At 37.1% G+C, this 22,364-nt stretch overlaps 1 protein-coding gene across 4 annotated transcripts in view; it reads right to left on the reverse strand.

Moving 5' to 3' along the window:
• Positions 1–22,364, reverse strand: part of PTPN12 (protein tyrosine phosphatase non-receptor type 12) — an 86,547-nt gene that overhangs the window by 41,625 nt on the left and 22,558 nt on the right. For 2 of the 4 annotated variants that reach the window (XM_068926126.1, XM_068926373.1), the window contains exons 2-6: positions 11,231–11,339; positions 7,413–7,489; positions 6,224–6,319; positions 5,138–5,176; positions 4,253–4,324 (exon numbers count right to left, since the gene is read on the reverse strand). In XM_068926126.1, coding sequence (XP_068782227.1) covers positions 4,253–4,324; positions 5,138–5,176; positions 6,224–6,319; positions 7,413–7,489; positions 11,231–11,339 — 393 coding nt within the window. Of the gene's footprint in view, positions 1–4,252; positions 4,325–5,137; positions 5,177–6,223; positions 6,320–7,412; positions 7,490–11,230; positions 11,340–12,300; positions 12,324–19,421; positions 19,700–22,364 lie in introns of those variants that run through there. The other 2 variants (XM_068926204.1, XM_068926291.1) reach the window with 2 other exon arrangements.

Raw genomic sequence — 22,364 nt, forward strand, 5'->3', positions numbered from 1 at the left:
ACATTAGTTTCCTTTAGATATCCTTTCAGAGTCATCCTTCTATAACACTTCTGTTGTATAAACTTCAGCCTCTTTTCTCCTACCACTCTATAATCTCGTGCTATCCCCTTTCAATTTTTTCCCTTCACTTATTTTAAAGCAGGAATGCATCTGAATAGACTGTTAGAATTATTATTTTGGTTGTGGCCAAAAAGCTTAACTTTTAGGCTCCCAGAATTTTCCAATCCACTTTTGGAACAGCAGGAAAGGTTTATACTGTATATACCAAACAATGTTATTGTATTTAAAACATCATGAATTCGGCAATTTGAAGATGCCTTTATGAGCTTAAGTGTTACAGTTGTCCACAGTGAATTTAGGAGACTGCATACAGGCCTTAATGTGCTCCTTTCTTCCACACGGAACTTATTTTCAATCACAAAAATAATTGCTTGTGACACACTGCAGGTTTTAATTAGATTATTGCACAGCTAGCAGCAACACAGTCCACATACACTGTTGGACCTAATGGTAAAATATGCTACGCTACAGCTGAGAACAAGTCAACTGCAATGTGCATCCAATCCTTGTTCTCCAATACTGCTGCAGTATTTGCCAACTATGTGACCATCATCCGCTAGGTACAGGACAAAAGAACAAAAAAAGTCAATCTTCAAATCAATTTTTATGGTAGGAAAAAGCTACTCTCAGCAGCTTGAGACTCAATTGTGTAAACGTATGCTTTCCTGACAAGGTATGCTTCAAGCGTACTAATTCTTATTACACTGATTTTCAATCTAGGATTAAGAACAGCTTGATGAGCTGACATGCTAGCTTTTTCTGAATACATTAAAGCACTTCAGCCAAAAACTAATAGCAGCTCCGGTCCAAACCCACATATTTTTGAATTAAGAAGAAAACAAAAGCGTGTCAAGATTCAGTTAGGGGTTTTCAATTCCACTGCTTCAAAATAATCGGATAGCTAAGACCAGTCATGAGCTACAGTGCTAAAATTTTACAGCAAGATCATTTATACTGCTTAGATGATTATACTGGACACTTCAGTGCCAGGTTTCACTCTTATCATAATAGCATCTAACAGTCCTGACAGAAAACACTCAGAAAAACATTTCATGTCTAAGCAGTTCTATTTCTAGCAAAACAGTCTCAGTGAATCTAAGGAGAAATACTCATACAAGGTATCAGTTAAGAGAGCGTTGTGGGGTTGCTTCTTTGGTGGCCTTGGAGAGACAGAAGGAAGACAGAAGGAAGAGTCCCAGAAACAGATTTTTGTAACAGTTCAGGTCATTTTAAAGGAGCAGCTTCACGACAGCTTAAGGTGACCCAGCAACAATTCAGCAACAACTGCTCTCTTTTTCATATGTTCCCATTCCTCCTTTATGGCTCACACTGGCACACGTCTGGTTCCAAAATGAGTCTGTACAGGAAACTACACCGGCAACAAACCAACCCAGACAATTTTTGATCTACTTTTTTTGGTCACAGAAGTACCAATTTAGTGAAAAGGATACCATCAATGGAACACTAACACCAACATACAAGAAACAGGAAAGAGAAAAATCTTCCTCGCAGGCATGCCGTATTACACAGTAATGAAAGTGAACAAGTCAACATGATATGTTAACTTAGCACATTAAAATATACTACTAATTCTCTGTGGATTGCAATACCACATAGAAATACTGAAATAGCTAAGGAGAGTATAGTGTAAGGGGCTGCTCTACCAACCTTTTAGGATAGTAATAAGTGCAAATTGCTAAGGGAGACTACGAAGACTCATTGTCTAAATCAGCCTCAGATTAAGAAGAGCAGATGATGATAAATGGATATCTTTTTACATTTCTGTAGTGATCCTGGCAATTATGACCACTGAGCAACTTTTGACCTCCTAACTTGCTACTAACAACAGTAAAATCACCCACTTGGCTTCAGTAGGACAGAATGAAAAAGATACACAATAGCATTTTGAAAAGGAAATCTTGTCCCACCCACCTCTGAAGAAGTTAATGAGCATGGAATAAAAGTCATCCCACAAAATCAAACACATAGCCCAACAATACCATTACTGAGTTTTTCCTATGTGTTTTGACAAAGCGTCTCAAAGGAATTTGCCTTTAGGAAACTAAATCCTCACGGCATAAAAGGAAAATTCATCTTGTGGATCAGATGAGCAGCAAGGCATAGGAATAAGTGGTCAGTTTTCACAATGGAGAGTAGTTATTGCTGACATCCCACAAGGTCTGTGCTGGGATCTACAGTTCAAAATAATAATTAGAAAACCGGAAAATATGAAGCAACTTTGTTGATGCTGAACTCTTCACTGAATTTAAAGCTCTTATAAATGATAATCTCATCAGCCAGTGGCAATCAAGGAAGGTGTCAGGAAGATACACCTGTATCCTGACTCCTGCATTATCATCATTTCGTCTAAAAAACCAACGAACCAAAAATAAACAAATGAAAAAAAGAAATAACAGAAATGCAACAAGGATAGTCAGATGGATTAGAAAAGGTTAAAACTGAACTTCTGGAAAAAAAAAAAATCAATAAGGAGAGGAATAATAGCAAATGCAAGGGTCAAAAAAGTTTATATTTGATATGAAGGTGGCAAGTAAGTTGCATCTGTGATTTCTTATAACTTAAAGTACAAAGAACTTGATTAAACTACTTGAGGTGGTAAGATTAAAAATAAAGATAAAAGGAAGTGTTTTCTTCTAACAATACCATGTTGTACACGTAAGAAAAAAAAAAAAGACTAAACCTAGAGCTTGTCAAATTCATGACCTATTGCATTATAAAATAATGATAATCCGGAGGCAATAGCAAGGTAAGGAAGTTCTATTGGTCCATCGCTAGAATCCGACAACACGTACAAGAAGGGTCATCCTATACATAGCCCATTTCCTACCCTCTTTCCTAAGGCAGGTGTCTACCACTGAAAACAATGTGATAGGCTGGATGGACTTTGGTGTGACCTAGAAGCAAAGCCTTGAGGATGCAACTACAGCTCCAAAAGCCAGAAGCAGGATAGACAGATAATAAATGTGTTTAAAATAGGAAGGAACAAAGATGCATAGAGGCACGTACAAAGGCGCTCATGCAAGCTTCAGAAACACACATATATGCATGGTTAAGGAACACTGCTCATAGGCTCCCGTATTTATTTTGGTGTCGTACGCGCCTTCCTACTTCATCTTCATTCATACTCTGAATACATTATATGTAATGAAGTGAACTTCTGCTGCCATTTAAGTGGTCCTCATGTGAAATGGTAGTTGCACCATGACTTCTTTTACTATTCAGCATTCTGTACAGATGACTGCAAAAGTTCATCGGGGTTTCACAGTCTATACTCTCATGTGATGCTGAGATGGCAGAAATTGCCAAGATTATTGCCAAGGATTATTTTGAATTCCTTACTGTGCTTGGTGTAGAAGACGCATAGAATCATCCACGGTCCCTCTTTCCTCATATTTATATTAATTTGCCAGAAATCTTTAAGCTGCTATTTATGAGCTAGTAACAAAACTGGACGAGGATGTAACGATTATGCTCAGAGATCAGAACTCCTGAAACTACTGATACAAGGCGCAATGGTAGCAGTCATGTTTCTCCCTCCTTCTGGAATCATCTTGTAGCTTGTTTAAGCAGTTACCCCCAGGGAATTCTCCAGGAAAAGCTTCAGACCACATGGTGATCTGCTAGTCATTATTGTTTTGCTTTAGAAGTAAACAATACAAGTAAAGGAAGTATTTTCAAATACACATGAAGATGTCGCTAACAGAAATTATTTTTAAAAATTTACAAGTTTGCATTTTCTCTATGCTATGCTGCGTATTTTTAATTTCACGTAGCTTACAGAGAATGTCCTATTTAAGCATCACTTATTTGCATGTCCAGAATGTATAAGTCATAGCAGAACAAAGAAACAACTGTATGAATATTTAGATTTTTGAGCATGGTACAGACATTCAAAACTACATTCTGCAAAGCTGGAGAAATTACATATAGGTAGGTACAAAACCAAAGCACATAGTTTCCCTATCTTTTTTAAACAGACAGGGCTTTCAAAAACGCATAGGTTCGATCCACACATTGCTTTCCATTGCTTTCTTTAGAAGCTTAGTGCAAAATTTGGTACTGAACAATTAAAAAAAGTATTTGTTTTGTACTACATCGGACACAAGATGAACAGTTATTTTAAGTTGCAATAGCATTAAATCCTTTAAACTCATTAAAGCTCTATACTTACACAAGCAACACGAAACGGTCCAAAAGATACAGCTGCTTCTCCATACAAAGGCCAATAACGTTCACATTTTTTCTGTTAAAGCAAAGAATCCTAATTTAATTCACGTATCGTATTGCAAGAGGACTAACAACAGAAGCAGAGCAGAGCAGTTTATAATCTCCAATTCCTTATTCTTTCTCTTCTGCTTGGTGCTTTTCCTTAAGACCTGGCCCTGTGATTGTTAAATGAAAGCTGAAATTCTTTCAAGACAGCAAGATGTCTTTTCTTTAGGTATCCAAAAGTGGGGGGAAAAAAAATCAGAATCAGCAGACCAACAAATACTATCCAAAATTAGGACGTGAACTTTATGACTGCCTACCTGTGTGCAAGCATGTATCACATAGAGGGAAGGAACAAGAGTTAATTCAGTATTTGCGCAAGTTCACAGAGTAAATAATTCTGGACCATATTTGATCCCTCCTAAGGGATGAAGAATTTAGGGGGGAGAGATTTTAAAAGGTCGATTTTTCTTCCCCCTAGTTGCATCAATTAACAGAAAATTTGAAGGACTGAGGATTTTGAGAGTCAGACTACAACCCACAAAGAAAAGAATAATTTCAGAGTGATACGACCAGTTAACAGCTAGTATGGTCCTGTATACAAAGATGGCTGTATATTCCACTAAAAAGACGCCTACGTAATAGTGTAAACACTATTACCAGAACACAGAATCAAAAAGCAGTCACCTTCATCATTTTCTATGCATACAAATACAGATGTTAAATATTCTTATTCAATCTGGCAAGATCATTTTTATAATTATGATTTGGCATATAAGCCTTCACAGGTATTAGCATCTGTCCTAGGTCGACAACGATTATTTAATTTTGTATTTAGTATACATACCCTTCCCATTTCAAACTCTCGACAGGCCATTACGATTATCTGAAAAGAAAGAGGAAGATACTAAAAGTTAGCTGGATTTAGATCAAATAAATTCACATAACAAAAGCCCTTTTCCACTCGGCAATCACTGGCATTCCTCAACTGGCTGCTTCAGAGGAGAGCCATATTAATAGTATTTTCTTACCTGCAGATGCATTTTTTTTTAATTCTAAAAGTGTCCAAGTTTTATCCTGCACAAAATAATCCACAACACTACTACAGTATCTTAAATCTACTGGACGTAAATTCAGTTCACTGCCATTCTCTATGGACACCTTACTCATTTAGCAATTTTAAATTGACCGTATAGTCTACGTTTAACCATAAAAATACAGAACCATTCACTGACTGTAAGAAAACACCACTATATCTGGTAAGGATGACACAGACTGCTTAAAATTGGTGCCAAAATCTGTTCTAGAAATGAGAACCAAATTTCTTTTAAGTGACGTTTTCAGGTATATTAATCTAAATAGCATAACAAAAATGCACTGAAAGGTAAGTTACGTGTTTCAATAATAAGCAATCACAACTCAAGTATCTGATAAAACAGAAAACCAAAGTATTTTCAGAAAAAAAATTTGTTGAACATATCCAATTTTAATAGTACATATAAGTTCACTCCTGACAATAACTTAAAGCAGATGTAGTACACACAAAACCAATGCTTAATCCAAAATTAGCATAAGTGGAAAGGAAGGCTTTCATTTTGTTTCAAATGCTACTTCCATCTGATCTTGTTAGTCAACATTAAGTTAGAGCAATAAGGTCTTCTAAAGGAGAGATCTGAATCAAGTACTGACCTATTCCTAAGAATACATAATTATTTTACTGGCAGTTACTAAATTGAATATCGAGCATTCTGCATATCATCAATGTTATTTAAATCATGAAATTAAGATTCAAGAGTAACTTCTGCTACAAATGGTAAGGCTAAATCACTGTCAGCATCCTTAATATCAATAGCCAGCTCAAACTGAAGAGACCATCCACGAAATCAGGTAATACCTGATTTTGAGGGGAAGGGTGCTTAAAGTAGGTACTTACAGCAACATTGTATTCCCATATCATCCTCCAGAAGTCTATTACTGTATTTGCTAATGGCCCCTGCGTAGCAACATATGCTTTTGGCCCATGTACTCCCTAGGATTGCACAAAGGAACAGGTAATATTTATAAAGAAAATTTATTTGCATTAAATAAAAGAGTCTTTAGGTTAGAATTAAGTTAAATTAGAATATCAATCTTTCAATCTAACTGAAAGGGTAAAGATGAAACATGAATCCCATTTCAGTTAATGGGAATTTTGCTGGTGATTTCAAGTGCGTCCAAGATAACAGCTACCTTGCCACAAGAGACTATAACAGAAAATACCAAGTTAATAATTTCTATATGTTCCAATTCTGAAGATCCTTTTGAAGCATGCATTGACTTCTATATTACCCAAATGTCTAGTGATCAAAATTTGAAAGCATACTTCCTGTCAAATCTTTCTGTTAAAAAGCACTCCCATGAACAAATTTAATTTTCCCCCTCCCAACAGTACCACATTTAAAAAAAATTCACTGTTTTAAATTTTACGATTTATACGAAAACTTGAAGACATTTCTGTTAATACATGTGTTCAGCTTTTCAATCCAAATACTTAAGAAATGAGATTTACAGGAACGCTTTTTTCTAAGTAAGCATTAGTGCTAGAAGCGGCATCAGAATAAATCTACAGGGAAAGACCAAAGAAATCAGAGAATTTGCAATTTGAAACTGCATAAACAAGAGTATAATAGTTTTTTAGTCAGACTCTGATTTGGTTACAAGAACGTTAGATACAATTCCATTGCTACATTTCTCCCACGAACAGTCAGAAACGCATATTAACATATATGCTATACACAATTTGTCAAACATCGCATTTATGATCTCTAAAAACAGCTTCTCTTCTAAAACCTGTTATTTTTAACAGTATGTATCATCTCAATTTTGCAATGGTATAAAGTTCCAATTTGGTTGTATGCCAACTGAAAATGAAATATTCTATACCACATTACACAGAATGAAATTAGAATTTAAAGACTGCTTTATACCTAGTATGATATATGAAAATTTATTCAAATTGTACTGAAAGGACGTCTTCCCTCATAGCTTTGAATTCTTATCTCACACTACAATATTAAAACTGTATTGCTCTGAAATAAAAGCTCAAAAAGGGAATTTTAGCACGGTTAGATTTTAATACACACCTTAATAAAGTTTGCATTGATGTAGTCTGAATCCTGTGGAGGAGTCTTTAAAGTCAGTTTAACCCGGCTGTGATCAACTAAAAGAGGAAAACAATTTTTTTTTTTTTTTTTAAAACGGAAGAATTACAAAATGCTTTAATCCTTAGGTATAGCAATAATATATATTAATAGGACAAATTAATCATTACAAAAATGTTTCCCTGAAGATAAGCCATAGAAACATGCAACTCAGTGAATGAAATTAATTCTGGATAAGCCAGCTCAGGTGGTAGTACGCAGAGGAACGCCTACTGCTATGTGCTTCTGATACTCTCAAATTGCCAGAGAAGCGGCTACTGGAATTGCAAGACTGACTCATTACAAAGAAGAATTCCATTGATCAGAAGTAAGCAAAATTGCAGTTACACAATATTAACAGAGATCACGATGGTCAGCATTAAAATAAAGCTGACTGTGTCCATTTAAAGAAAGCAGAAGAAATATTAAAAAAAAAAAAGCACAGCTAAAGCACTGGGCAAGTCTCAAAGCTTCTCCCAAGGAAGAGCTCATCAACTATTACACAATGAAACATGCACTGCGTTTATTGCTCAGGCACAGACTGACACCTCCACCTCCAACGCTAGTCTCCTTAAACACCAGGCTTGGCACTTCACTGGGGGCACAGGACATGTCATTTCTAAACTAGAAACAGAGGCTTGTGAAATTTCACATTTCTAGCTCAATCGTTAGCACTTGTCTCAGAAAAAGTTTCCTATAAAACCAGCAGATCTTTGGAGACCAAAATCCTCAGCAATGTTTTACAAATATCCTTTCTTGTTTGTTGACAGAACGTATTAAACAGTTTGGAATTCTTTCTAGCAGTGAAAATTAGCGTAGCTCACTACAGCGGCAAATTGACAATTCTTAGAAGGAGAGCAAGTGGTCAGTAGGTTTGCCAATCCTTCCACCTCATTTTGATACCAACACTTCTAGCTAGCAGAAAAAAGTATTCAAACTCTATGATAAAGGCTGCGTTAATTAAAGACCAAAAGTTTTCCTGCAGATTTAAATAAGGTAGCAAAGGCATGTGCAGAAAAAGCATTCACCCAAGCAATGTCTGTTACTTTCGCTCCTAAGCTCAATTCCTCAACCACACAACAGCCACTGAAAATTTCACTAGGTTTTCAATTAAAGAATAAAGAACAAGTCCAAACAAAAAGAGGAAATTTGGTTGCTTGGGTTTTTTTGGGAAAAGACCACCAGTAATAGAACAGGGAACCACGCACGCAGGACGTATACACTAGAAGTTACTCCTACACCAAAAGGTCTTCCAAAAAGCATTGAGACAGCTGCTTCAAAGCTGATGACATTTTCTGCCAGAGGTCTCATAGAATTAAAACAAAAAACAAAAACAAAAAAAAAAGAATGTGCTACCGTGTAACACTTCCTAAAAATGCACAAGTGTAGAGGATAAGAAAGCTCACAAACCTAACCATCTTTCAAAGAAAACTTAATAACTTAATTTTAAAAAAGGCCTGGAGAAAAATCTTGAGAGTGTGTTACAGTGTAATATATATTACACTGTAAAAGCATGAACTCTTCGCAAGTATGCACTGATGTCACAGACTTAGTACTACAAGTGATACTGATCTGCCATTTAAAAACAAAAGTGCTGGGCTCCTATCTTCCCAGCAGTGTAGATCTAAAATCCTAGAGCAGTTTCTAAAGCGGCAACATTTCCAGTCTTCCTTCATCTGCCACAGCTCACCTCTTTTTCACTTCTAAGTCAAGAATATAATTCTCCAATAGAGAAATTCCATTGTGAGTTCTAGGTTCAGAAGAATAAAAGTTTGTTTATTTATGTACAGCTTAATGACTCAGCTCAGAATTACAAATCGGTCTCTTCAGGTAATCAGTGAACAGCATGTTTAATTTAACTATCATGTAAGACCATATTGCAGTTTTTAGTAACCTAACATGCATATATCTGTTTACTCTAAAGTCAGTATTCAGTTAGTATGGAGGTACCAGTCACCTCTGGTAGCAGTTTCTGTTGAACATAGAGTTAATCTTTGAACAAATTACACTTAAGTTTTCTTATGTATTTTTGCTTCTTTATAAGGAAATAGGCAAAAAGTCCTCCTCCTTCCTCCTCATCCAAAACATTTCCTGGTTTTCATTTCAGTAGCAAATCTGGTCTCCTGCCACGTTATTGCTGGAGCTTTTGGACATTGGAAGATATTCCCACCTTAACTGAAGACATACCTTCAATTTTTCAGGTTGTCAGATTTGAGGATTGCTCATTTTCCCCACTGGGATCTGTGTACCTTTCAGATTCAATGCCCCAGGTATAATTTACATGTAAACAGAAAAAAAAAAACAACAAAAACCGATTGCCCTAATTTTTTAGTGTAGTAGCTATAATGTGTCCCACTGATTTAGCCAAAGTGCTACCGAGATTCCGCTGTATTTTAATCATCTGCTAAAATTCCAGCACGGAAGAAACAGAGCACAAAGGTACGTTAATATATTGTTAACAATACAGGGGAATGTCTGCTATGAATGTTCTTTCTGACCATCCATCCCTTCAGAAAGCACAATTTCAGCTTTTTCCAAAAACCTATCACAGGTCTTTTGCAGGAGCCTAGCTCACCACCAGCTTTGACTACCTCAAACCACACAGGGAACTGATGAGTCCTGGAGACATTTAAGAGTATCGCTGCTACTAACATACTAGAAAGAATTATTTTTCCCCTCTAACCTCAGAAGAGTCTTATTTTTCCATCCTCCTCAGCATTTTACATCGCAAACAAGCCTATAGACATTCTCCAGGTGTTAGGAGATTTCAGATACCAGTCTCACTGATGAGATCTTTTGCATTTCAAGGCCACTTTTGTTCAAGTCTGTTCAGTAGCAATGCATGGCTTTTTCAGAAGTTTCAAGTAGCTTTTCTTTCAGGAAAGACATACTTCCACCAAAGCATCTTCAAACAGTGAGACAACTTCCCCTTTTTTGAATCCATCCATTTGAACACTTTTCCCCACAACTTAAAAGAAATTAATGGCATTCACCTAGTTTGCTGCTGTTGAGCTTAGTACCACACTGTTCTTTAATTATAGATTTCAGCATTATATCTATGCTTTGGCTAAATTTCTTATAACTTGCAACCATACGTGTCTGCTACCAATGCACAGCTTGCTGTAAAATCTCTGAGTGCAAATACTGACAATGTTGGCATCACCTCAGTTTTGGCTCCTGTAAGTTCATCATCCTCCAGGAAAGGATGAACACATGCCTTTCCTTCTCAGTGTGGCAGCAAGCACTATGACCACCTTGTTAAAGATTCTGGAGGTCATGGTTTGAAGGCAAACTTTATTACTTAAAGTGTTGCTCCAAGCTCTGATAAACAGTAAGAACACCAGCACTAGAGAAGCAGAGCACACAGGCATACAGGAATCTAGAATACACAGTAACTCACCGCAGTTTACAACCAGAGAGCCTCTTGAAAATAGAAGCTAAGTATATCTAAGACCATTCTCAACCTCAAACAAACCCAACGCTGCTTAAAGTCATATCTACAGTCAATACTGATATTTGCTTGTTTTCATTATACCATGAATATAATGCTGCTAATAAAATAGCTCCTCTAATACAGTTCTCCTAATAAAATATACAAGCGTTCAGTTACTTTGCCTTTCAAGTTAAAATGTTATAAAAGTTATTTTTCAAGAATTTATCACCACATTTGTCTTTTAGTAGAAAATAAGTAGTACATTAACAATACATTAAGCATAACAAACATTTCCTTTATCCTCTATTAACACACAAATCAGACTCACATGGTAATATGTCCTTATATCTGTTCTTTTTAACATTTTCTTCTTTTTCTCCAGTGGCTGTTGGGTAGATCTTCTCTGTTCTATATTTCGTTGATAATCTTCTTAACCTCTGAAAGAAGATATTCATGTTATGTTTTTAAGACTTAAGATAATGGAAACATCATTATGTATTACATCATTGATGAACTATAAGCAGATCACTCAAAAAACCCTCTTCTCTCCTTTTACAACATTCACTAAGATAATTTTTTTTAAAAAACTTATTATCTGACACATTCAGTTCTTCAAGCAGTTAGGACCAGCTGGAAACTGGCTCTATACAGCATGATATATGGAACCTTTGAAAAACACTATGGTAGCAGTATGGAATACTGCTGTATTTTATTTAGAAAGCACACTGTTTTGTTAAGGAGTAATGACCGTGTTAACAATACCTGTGAGAAACTGAGAAAAATCTGTTACTCCCCAGAATACCTGCAAAACACCACAAAGCAGGCCGGCTCAGGAACAGCTGTTATCAGCTAGTATTGCGCTTCAAAGATCATGCCTTTCAACAAATTCACAACTTCGCCGAAAGCAGAAACCTGCTTTTGACAGGCATCAGCTCCCAGTACCCAATTTCTGTTGGGTTTCAAGCTCACGCAGAGTACCTGGGCCACCCTGCCTCTCAGGGACAAGGTCTTCCCCACTAATTTTTGAGTGACAGGAGCACTGTTGAACTCCCGGTATGTTCACTTTTCCTCCCTGTGCATTTATTTCAAATCCTGGATGCACAACAGTTAAAGCCAATAAAAATGAAATCCAGCCCTTCCCTTCTGGCAGCCTAGAAAACACCAAGAGCAATACAGTTTTGTTTTGTTTTGTTTTTTAAATCCTACTCATACTAGGCATTTGTAAAAAGCACTGTATAAAGTCTCTATGAAAAAGAAAAAAAAAAAAATACAAGAGCAGCCAGCCCTGCTTTTTATTGTAGACTGTACAGACATCCAGATTTAAAAAGGAACTTAACTTCAAAGAGTAAGATTTAGCTGGAAGCCAGAGTTAAGTGGTTACAAAAACAATCAGCTTACTGACACTGCCATGATGATGGTATCTAAAAGGATCAAAAGCAAAAAGAGAAAGCAACTTTTAGTATATCCATTTAGTGGTGTCTTGCACAGGTAGAAGGACAGAGTTTATGTCCATCTGTCCTGCATCCTTGATGATCACCCTTAACCACTTGACATGTTCAAATTTTTTTTTTTTTTGGGGGGGGGGGGGAGAATGGGGGTGTGTGATCTTTACAGATGTAAATATTGTTTATCACAGACTATGGCAAAAACATGCAGGCAGAAGAACATCATAAGAAAGCAAAACCTGTCCAGGTTTCTTCCTGCACTATTCCAAACCCACCAAAATATTTGGGAGACTCACTGCATTCATGGATTTTAAAAAAAGGAAAAATAAGTTGCTAATTCAAATTCCCCAATAATTCTTCCAGCAGAAATGGAAAAGAAAAAAAAAAAAGAACATAAATTTAGCATTTATAGTACTTATAGCAAAACATTGCCATTAAATTAGTCTTGATATAGTGAACAATGAACTTTTTGATGCATCTCCAGATAAAAGAACGTTGGGTGAATTTTGTTGAATAATTTGCATCCAATAATTTATAAGTGTGGTAGGCACAGAACAAACAAAGGCAAGGTAAAATAAAACAGAGCAAATCAAGAAGTACCAGTTTTCAGACAATTTCTTTACCTGCAATAAAATCCTACCAGGAGAGGAAGAAGTCACTGAATATTAAAAGCAGTAACAGAATTAGCATCTGTTTTTTTTCCTGAAATTCACTGCTTTAAAAAAATTGCAGTGTTAGTAGAAGACAAAAAACACAACCATAGCTTATAACTTGCACACAGTAGGCATTAAGAGAAACCTGATTTGTAAGATGGTACAGAAATAAAAGCACAGTACTAGAGAAAGATGAGTTACACAAGGGATGTATTTTGTCCTACATAATGCTGCTCTTATCTGCAAAGAGAAAAACACTGCCTATAAGACTAGACACCAAACCAGAACCTTAAGAATAGTAAAATAAATACACGCAATTCAACTATATCAGCTAACAGTAGAAAGACTGAAATAGTATGAAACAAACTATAGGCCTCCAAACTGAAAAAGCAGAGTAAAACACTGATACTTCCAAAGCGTGGCCAATAAGATGATTTTTCATGTTTTTTCCTCTTCTCAACTTGTTTTATCTGTTTTGGGTTTTTTATCTTAGTGATTTTTATGGGGCAAGTGCTGCAACTGCATTTAGAAAAAAACAACAGAAAAAAGATTAACAAAAAAGGACATCTAAAAACCACAGAACAGAAACAGAAGGTACTTTGCATGCGAAAGAATATACTTGAGGAAGTAATATAAGTAAAACAGTAGGTATCAAAAAGCACCCTAGGAAAACAATATTCCTTTTGTTTTGTCTGTTTTAAAGGCAGGGAAGAAAAACACTTTCACAGGTACAAAATGAAAAAACACAGACCAGTGAAGACTACAGCAATTAGTACAGACTTTCATTTTCTAGAAACTGATGCTGTAAGGATTCAGCATATCCTTCTCCCCTGCGTGATCCACTAGTTATAAAAATCTATGAAACAGAGTGGAAAGTAAGATGTGCATAGCCCAGTTCTGAGGCAGAGATGGCAAACAAAATGCAGGAGGATTTTAATACACACCTCTGTTCCTAAAATACTTTAAGACATTTTTGTGCGTATTCGTCAGCTTGTTAAAAGATTCAGCAAAGAGAAAAGCGAACTTGCATATTCCTCTGTTCCACAACAGAGGTAACAAGGGCAGTAAGCAGAGCTATGAGAATGATCAAAAATAGAATAAGTCAGTTATCTACTTTATGCTTTGAAAGAGACAGATTTGACTAGAAAGTCAGGAAAACTAAAACCTGAGCTTTGAACGAACTACCACCAGAAGAGAACGGCAGCAGACTACAACGGGAGAATTAGCAGCGCACGAGAGAGAGGAGCTCTGGGGCGAGCTGTAGAGCAGTGCAGAGGCAGCCCGCTGCATGATGCAAGGGCGGCAGCAAGGGCGGCGGGAGGCTTGAAGCTCCCTCGCTTACAGCCGAGGGCAAGCAGAACGAGGAGGAGAAAGCTCTCAATAGCCGAGTGGGAGTAATGGCAGGGCAGAAGAAGAAAGAGTTCTGTTCAGACTCCGTTAAGTTGATGACAAGATATCCAGCACGATCCGTCACAGTCTAGTTTCATGCAAATCCATAATAGACAACTGTCTACAATACAAAGCGGCACTCATGTGGCATACATCAGTAAAACTGCCAGACTGGTTCCCAGAAGATACTGGGACCCAAACAGCAGGGACATTAGAGATGGAGCCTGGTGCTTCTGCAGAGGCCAAGGGAGGCTTCCGTGACACTTGTGCTCATATTCCCTCCAACAGCTATTCCAGCACCACAAGATCTTCATTTATATATTCTTTTAAGAACAAAATTATCAGAAAAGTAACTGAATACTCATGATTCATCATACTTAAAGAACTACATTCAGAAGGCTGTAAGTTCCATTCGCATTAGAAATGCTTAAGTTGAATTCTGCTTATTCACTGTGTTACAGAAGTGGTTTGTGGGATGGTGACAAACGCTTACCACATGACAGTGGGGGATGAGCTTTTGACTGAAACAGTTTGAGTTTCAGAAACATACTTCCAACTTCCACAGTGGTTTGCAGTCTGTACTAAAAATTAGTAAACCTATGCTTTACTATTTAAAAGAAAAAAAGAAAAGACAAACCAACTGTTAAAGTCCAATATATGGAATCCTACTATACTAAAAAGAACTTAATCAGTTGAGGAAATACAGACTTGCTGCTTTAGCAGTCAACCTACTTCTGGCTTTAGAAAATCTGTAAAGGCACGCTGCTTAATACCAAAGAAACGTTGTTTGTGGATTAAAGAAAATCTTAATAGGAAGTATAAAGTATTTGAAGAGCTCCATCTAAAAACCTGAGCATTATTTAAAATCACAGAATGGCTGAGATTGGTTAAGATGTAACCAAAAAGTTCTCGTGCCTCCTTCCTGAGCTTCTTTGCAAATATATGTCAGTAGGGGGTTCATTTACATACAGTCCTCAAATTTTCTCCTAGGAATTATCCGATATTTCTGGTGGTCACATACTCAGTTAATAAAATGGAGATTCAAGCAAACATCACTCTTTTGATGGCATGTGTTTGAGATGCACTACTTAATACTGTATTAAACATCAACTGCTAGAATACTCCAAGGCTCCCATGATTTATTTACTACGTGACAAGAGGCAAGGCAACAATAAAGGATTTAAGAAGTTTTACATGGACAGTTATGGCATCAGAGTTGCGATGAAACAGCAGTTTCACAAGAAGTTTTGCAAAACAAAATTTACTTTAAAATGTAATGCACACTAATTAAAAAAACTGAAAACTAAAAGGCCTTTCTGTAAAAATTTTCTTTATACGCTAATGGAAGCATACGAGAGGACACTCAAAATCACTTGAAAAATGAAGCATTAATGCACACATTTCATAAGACAGCAATTCCTATCACAAGCATAACAACACGCTACTCTTACTAGCAGTCGGAGAAGAACCCTCAAGCTCAGCTGCCCTCTCCGTTCTAACAATTTAAATAAACTTAACAAAGGGCACAATAACATTCCCAGTATTTTTATAGAGTGAGAAGAAACATCCTTGAAGAACAATGTGAACCAAACTACCAGAAAATTTCAAAATAACCAACTTCTGGTTATCTGTGGTTAGATTATGGAGGTTTCAGATTCTGTCAAAGCTATAGATACCGAGGTGCCGGAGAGGCCTTTGTCCAAAGACAGCTCAAGTGCAAATTCAGATACAACACTGCATGAATAGGGCTTTCTAAAAATCACCTTGGTTTCAGGAGTATTTTAGCTTAGAGTCCCTAATCCAAATAGTCTCTCTCTACTGTCACTGCAAGCTCTGGGGAACACCAGGACCAGCCGCTGGTAATAAGCTTGGCTGGAGGGAGGACTTTGGTAGAGCCATGGGCGCCTCTGCAGCTCTGGCTTGCAAAAGCAAAATACGAACAGTGAGCTGAATTTCCTTTTGGCCCTCTGCCAGAGCAAGAGCAGAGTCGGGGCACAGGGCAGCCTCACGCAAAGGTTTCTGGGGAAAGTCAGATCCAGCTGGGCTTAATCAACATCAAACTGGGTCTACATGAGACATCACTAGTTACCCCACATTCCCCTATATTAGTATAATTGAATAGCATAATACAAGTTCAAGTATCATACTTGCATCTAAATCTCTCAACTGTCTGGTTTGCATTCATACTTTAAATGCTTTGCATCTGTTGTTGCAAATAAACACATGGCAAAAACATGAAGATAACTACATGTAGGATAGTGTCCAAGAGTCTAAACTGAAACTTAAAAAAAAAAAAGATCTGGTAATCATGCTAATACTGAACATATACATATAATAGACCTGTCTACAGATAGACCCAATTTTTAACTTGAGAGTATCCCTTTCACCACTTTGCATTAGGAGTACCGGAAAAACAACTTACAGTTGTGGCAAATGTCAGTCCTTCCCCGGTTATTCCTGCCAGCTTTCAAATAACAATCGTTTAAGAGTTCCTAGCTCCTAGACTATAGCAAAAAGTCTCCTTAAACTCTAAACAAGCAGAAATCAATGAAATGAAAATGATCAAAGTCAGTAGAAGAAAAACTCCGCTACTCCTCAATATTCATGTATGGCTCTGGCTGCATGGAAAAGCTTGGCAACCTAGATTTACCCTATTTCTCTGAAATAAAGCCCTGAAAGGGGATTTCAAGCTGAAGTGGCAGAAAGAACAAGATCCAAGAGGGAGGAAACTTTATTACCTTAGCTGTCCCTACAAGCAACGGCTACTCGCTCTCGAGCTCTACCACGCTGCACTCCCAAGTCTGCTCTGCTGAACTAATGAACAGGCGGGTCCGACAATTTCAGTCTTCTGGGAACTCTGTCTCCTGAATTTCACAGCAAGATAAAAACTGCTCTAAAAAATTTTAACATCCACTACTATGTTCAAGGAAGCTTGCATGAATGTGTAGAAGAAAAATCCCTCCAAAATTACTGAGGGAACTGAAAATAGCATTATTTCATTATTAGTTGGTATTTTAGTGGGTATATTTTTTCCACGGAAGAGAAGAATTCATATTACTGCATTAGACGTTTATATGCAGTAAAGAAACACTAACCAACGAAGACAAGGCCTTTGTCATATAAATGCCAAAAAGCTTAAAAAAAAAAAAAGTACAAAATCAGAATTATTCCCTCAAGAATTAAGAGCTTAAGAATTAGATAATGTTAGATCAATGTTTCCATCTTTCCAAATCTGTGAAATATTATGCCATATAGAATATCCGAACACACATATCTCCTGAACTCCCAATAACTACAGATAGCTTTACATAGACACATCAAAACTTGAGCTGATTACCTCAAAAGCTTCCCTTTTCCTCCCCCCCATTTTTGAAACTATTCATATGCTGTCTGCATATCAAGCTCTGCTTAAATTAGCCGTACTATCCATTACAGTAGTAGCTAACCCACGTTCAGCATAACAGCTAAACATACCTACTGCCAGTAACCAGCTAGTTTTACAAAGACAGAGAAAACTAAAGAGTTCTGTGGTCTGTGGATGAGTAAGGAAATAAGCAGGCAAAACGTAATGAATGACGGAAAGCAAAACATTTAATTAGCAAAGCATAATCAAATTTTAGTTCAGAAGTTCCTAATGTATGTTTTAAGATACTTTAGAAAGCACTGCAGCCTGTGCTGCAGCATAGGCATTACACACGGATATGCAAAACCCGGGATTATAACTTCCTGCCCCAGAATCACATTGTTTCTTTAGCACACTCAATTTCTGGCAAAAACACATTGTATGAAGTGAAAATGTTTAGGACAAGACAGTTGACAGTACATCAGCAGTGACAGTTAGTTATAGGCGATGTGTGAAGAAAGTGAATATTCCTATTAATCTAAAAATATCTCATTAGAAAATAGACTGGTTGAAGGCTGGGAAACATGCCTCAAAGCAAAAATGGAAAAAGGCATTTCAAAATTAGTTTATACCACAAATAACAGGCTTCTTAACAGAATTAAAGGAATTCAGAAATAACTCTTGATAACTCAAAATAGAAATAAGCCTCAAATTTTTGTAACAGACCACAGGATGATTTTCAGGCCTTAACATAAACACAAACAGCGAAGGAAACAAAGCACTTTCAATAAAGAAACAAACAAGAAAACAAAGCCCTTTTAAGCAGAGATCACCCTGCTTAGAGCACAACTTTCCAGTTACTGGATTTCCTACTTTCCTGTTATTCTTTCGCTGCTAGGGTTGCGTGCATTTTTTGCATGCTGATAGCCCAAGAATCTCAAACTTAGCATTTAATCTTGAATTTCCATTTAAGTCTATCTTTGAATGGATACTGCTCTTACTCATTTTCCTTGCTCCCCGGTTACAAAGGTAAGATACTCCTAAAGCAAGCTACGCTGAATAATTTTTGAGAATGGTTTTACAACACCAGTTGAGTAAACGTTTCCATGTAATCAATGTACCTGAAAAAATCCAATAGCTTGTTACCGAAGAAAACAGCTACTGAACACAGTAGCAATCTAGGTAAATGTACAGCACATAAAATATGCCATCTTCACATATTAGCCTTCTACACCAATCTCAAAAGTTCAACTGCTTATGAAAAATGAATCATTAAGTCAAGACTGTAACTAAAGGCTTGAGTTGTCCTCCACATAGTTATCTGCAGTTTGTTAAAACACCTGATACCATTGATTTCAGGGCAAAGGAATGATGATTGCTAAAAAAAATTTTAAATAAAACTCTTAAAACTTGCACAATAACTACACATACCCATCTACTGAATACAATAAATACATACCTTGAAATAAGGAAGCTAAAGACAGTTTTCCCACCTCCGCAGCAGAGTTATTTTGCAACGTTTTTTTCACAACACAGTAGATATCAACTGTATTAGCAGTCCTCGTACAATTCCACTGCCAGCATTTCACCATTTTTACTCATTTTGTCAAGAAAGTGATAAAATACACATTTAAGTCTTACCTATGTTGAATTAGGATTTATTTCAAAGTCAGAAAATTAAGTTCTTACCATAAGATGGCTATAAATAACTTGCAAAAAGAACTGGCAGTCTCGGTCCAGTTTTCATTACAAGAGTATTTCCTTTGTAGCAGGAAAACCCTATACCATTGTACAAGGGTACAAAGACAAATAACCTTTCCACCTTCAGAGGCTTCCTACAAAAGAGGGCTTAGGCACATGAAGGGAAAGGACTACAGGAAAGGTTACTTATTGTAGCTCTTCTCCAAGATGTCATCTATATGTGGATTCACACTGCAGGCATTTACAGTGTAAGCCTGACAAAACCATGTCTCACCCTTGACCATAAAAGGAGATAACAGTCTCTTCCTCCTCAAGCCTTCAGACTCTCTGGAGGATTCAGAAACAATATGAGAAGAGGTCAGCTGGGAACGCACACACAAATACCTTGAATCAAGACGCAATATCTTGCTATAAGGCATCCAAAATCATTAGGAAGGTTCCTCAGTTGCAGTCCTGATAATTTGAGCTGCTCAGGAAGACAACAAAAACTGGATTCACAGACATGGAGCAGAGATTTATCCCTAAATGCATATATAAATCTCTAAAATGCAGTTTAACTGATCCACTCATCTCTCATTTTGGTCAGGAAAAGCAAGTTGAAGTAAACCTGCATGCCAGCAATGGCATATCAGAGCTTTGCTTAAAAGGCTTGCCAGGAGCTACACAGGCCAGAACCAAGTTGCAGAGCAAGCATGAAAAAAGTGGGGTGAACTTTCCACTCTAATACTGGAGGTTTTTACTGGAAATTGATTACAGATCCAGGTAAATGCTCTCTCAAAAGCCACCCTTTCTTTCTGATTTATCCAGGGAACATGGCCATAGTATAGTCCACCCCATCTAGGCAGGCTAGCTCTAAAGTCAAACAAATTTTACCAAGAGACAGTCTTGGATGCAATGCTGCCATTATCAGGGCAGGATCTAAATTGAGTAAAGACCTAAGTGTAATGTGCCCTTTACCAAGACATACAGCTGAAAGCAGAGACTTGTCCAATCTCCCTTATACAGAGTTAAAGCCTCTTAGGGGAGTCAAAACCCAATAGCTATAGTATAATAAAAAAAATGTACATCAAAGAATAGCATCCCCAGGATCAGGCCCTGGAAGCATAGAACAAAGCACCCAAAGAAGACTCAAGACATCTTCATGGAGAATTTCACAGACACATGAGGTTTCAGTTCAGTTCAGTCAGGCAGCTAAGAGGAATTTAGGCACTGCCTTTTTTTTTTTTTTTTTTTAAAGGTCATATGACAGGGACATGATCTTAAAGGACATTTACAGCTACTCATAAGGGAGTAGGGGGGAAGAACAAAAGACATCCTACATCTAGCAAAGGACTAGATAGGTTACCCATGGATATTGTGGAATCCATGGCTATGCAGGTTTTCAAGATTTAGCCAAAGCAGTTGCGGATCTGGACAGCCACAGTCCTGCACCAAGCAAAAGGTTGGATTAGGTGACTTTCAGAAGTCCCTGCCCATCAATACTGGCTGGGATTCTGCAACTTTACGTTTCAGTGCTTGTGCCTTACACATTACATCTTTAAACAGTAAAAAGCACACAGTGACAAGTACTCAAAAGAGAAGCTAGGGAGTCAATATAGAGCAGGTACACTGGCGTCCAAATGACCTTACAGAGCCATCTCTAGAACTCCAAGATGCTACACCTTTCCGTTCTGTGACATCCTTCAGCACACAGTTGAATTGCTAAGCGATGACATGAGCTCAGTGTTAAGTATGCTGATGCTGGACATGCAAGCAACTCCAATAAAAATACTCTGGTTTCATCTTTCACCAGAGGTCTAACAGTTTTTATTTAAGAAACAGGCTTGAACCTTGTATGGAAATACAGAATCTGTGCAGACTGTCAGTATTTTAGAACGCCTAGCATTCATACGGCAAGGTTAGGATACTGTTAACGTAGTTACATTAGTTTATAACTGGCAAGTGAAACAAGGTTTTAAGCACTGTTCCCCCAAAAGAAACCAACCTAAAACCTTTCCGGGCTTAAACAAGGACACTTTTGACAGGCATTGAATCAGTACATCCATACATTGCCATATACGCACCACAGTTGAACAAATTTAAATATATAGTTGACCTGAAAAGCAAAAAAGGCAAAGAGAAGGTATCAAATAGAAAATACATTTCTCCTAACTGGTGAAAACACGTTTAAAACTACTTTCACCCCTTCTCTAAGGCTGTGTCTGGAAGCCAAGGAATGCGCTAGTTATAAAGAGGCCATTTATGACAGAGTTCAATAGCGTTTTAAGAGCCAGAAAGAAGTAGCCCCATTAAAGAGACAAACTTGTACTGAGACTTCAACTGTAATAACCCTAGCTAATAACCAGCACAATATTTGTGATAGGCAAAGGAATTTTGTGTTGTAATTGTTCATATTTGGAGTATCTGTCAATTTCTGGCTAACAAATGCATCCCCCATCAGCTCAGCTGTGCACGCCTTTCAACTAGATTTTGCCAATTCTAGTTTCAAAAAGGGATAGAACAGAGAATGCAATAGCCAACAAAATTCTCAGAATTACAGCAGAAAGAGCTATAAAGCAACTACTCAAAACCAAAGCAGCAACGGCTAGCACAGAAACCTAGAATGTAAGCTGTTCACAAGAACGATTTCATATATTTTTCTGTTAAAGCTATTTTTATCTTAACAGTCAAACACTCAACAGCTAAATGCCCGAACAATATAAACTCTACCACTGCTTATGTTTTGCTGAATTAAAAAAAAAGTTACCCCCAATACAGTATGCAATTCTCTTCTACAAAAATAATGCAGATATATGAAGCATTTTCTACTGTTACAGAGTACTGCTCCTATACATTTCTTTCTTTACTTGTAAGAGTGACTTTTTCAATGAGTTACTTTTCAAAAAAAGAAAAAGGCCGCAAAATTTTTTCTTGAATATAAATAATTGAAAT

The sequence above is a fragment of the Struthio camelus genome, chromosome 1 (genome assembly GCF_040807025.1).
Source record: "Struthio camelus isolate bStrCam1 chromosome 1, bStrCam1.hap1, whole genome shotgun sequence".
Classification (NCBI taxonomy): Eukaryota; Metazoa; Chordata; class Aves; order Struthioniformes; family Struthionidae; genus Struthio; species Struthio camelus.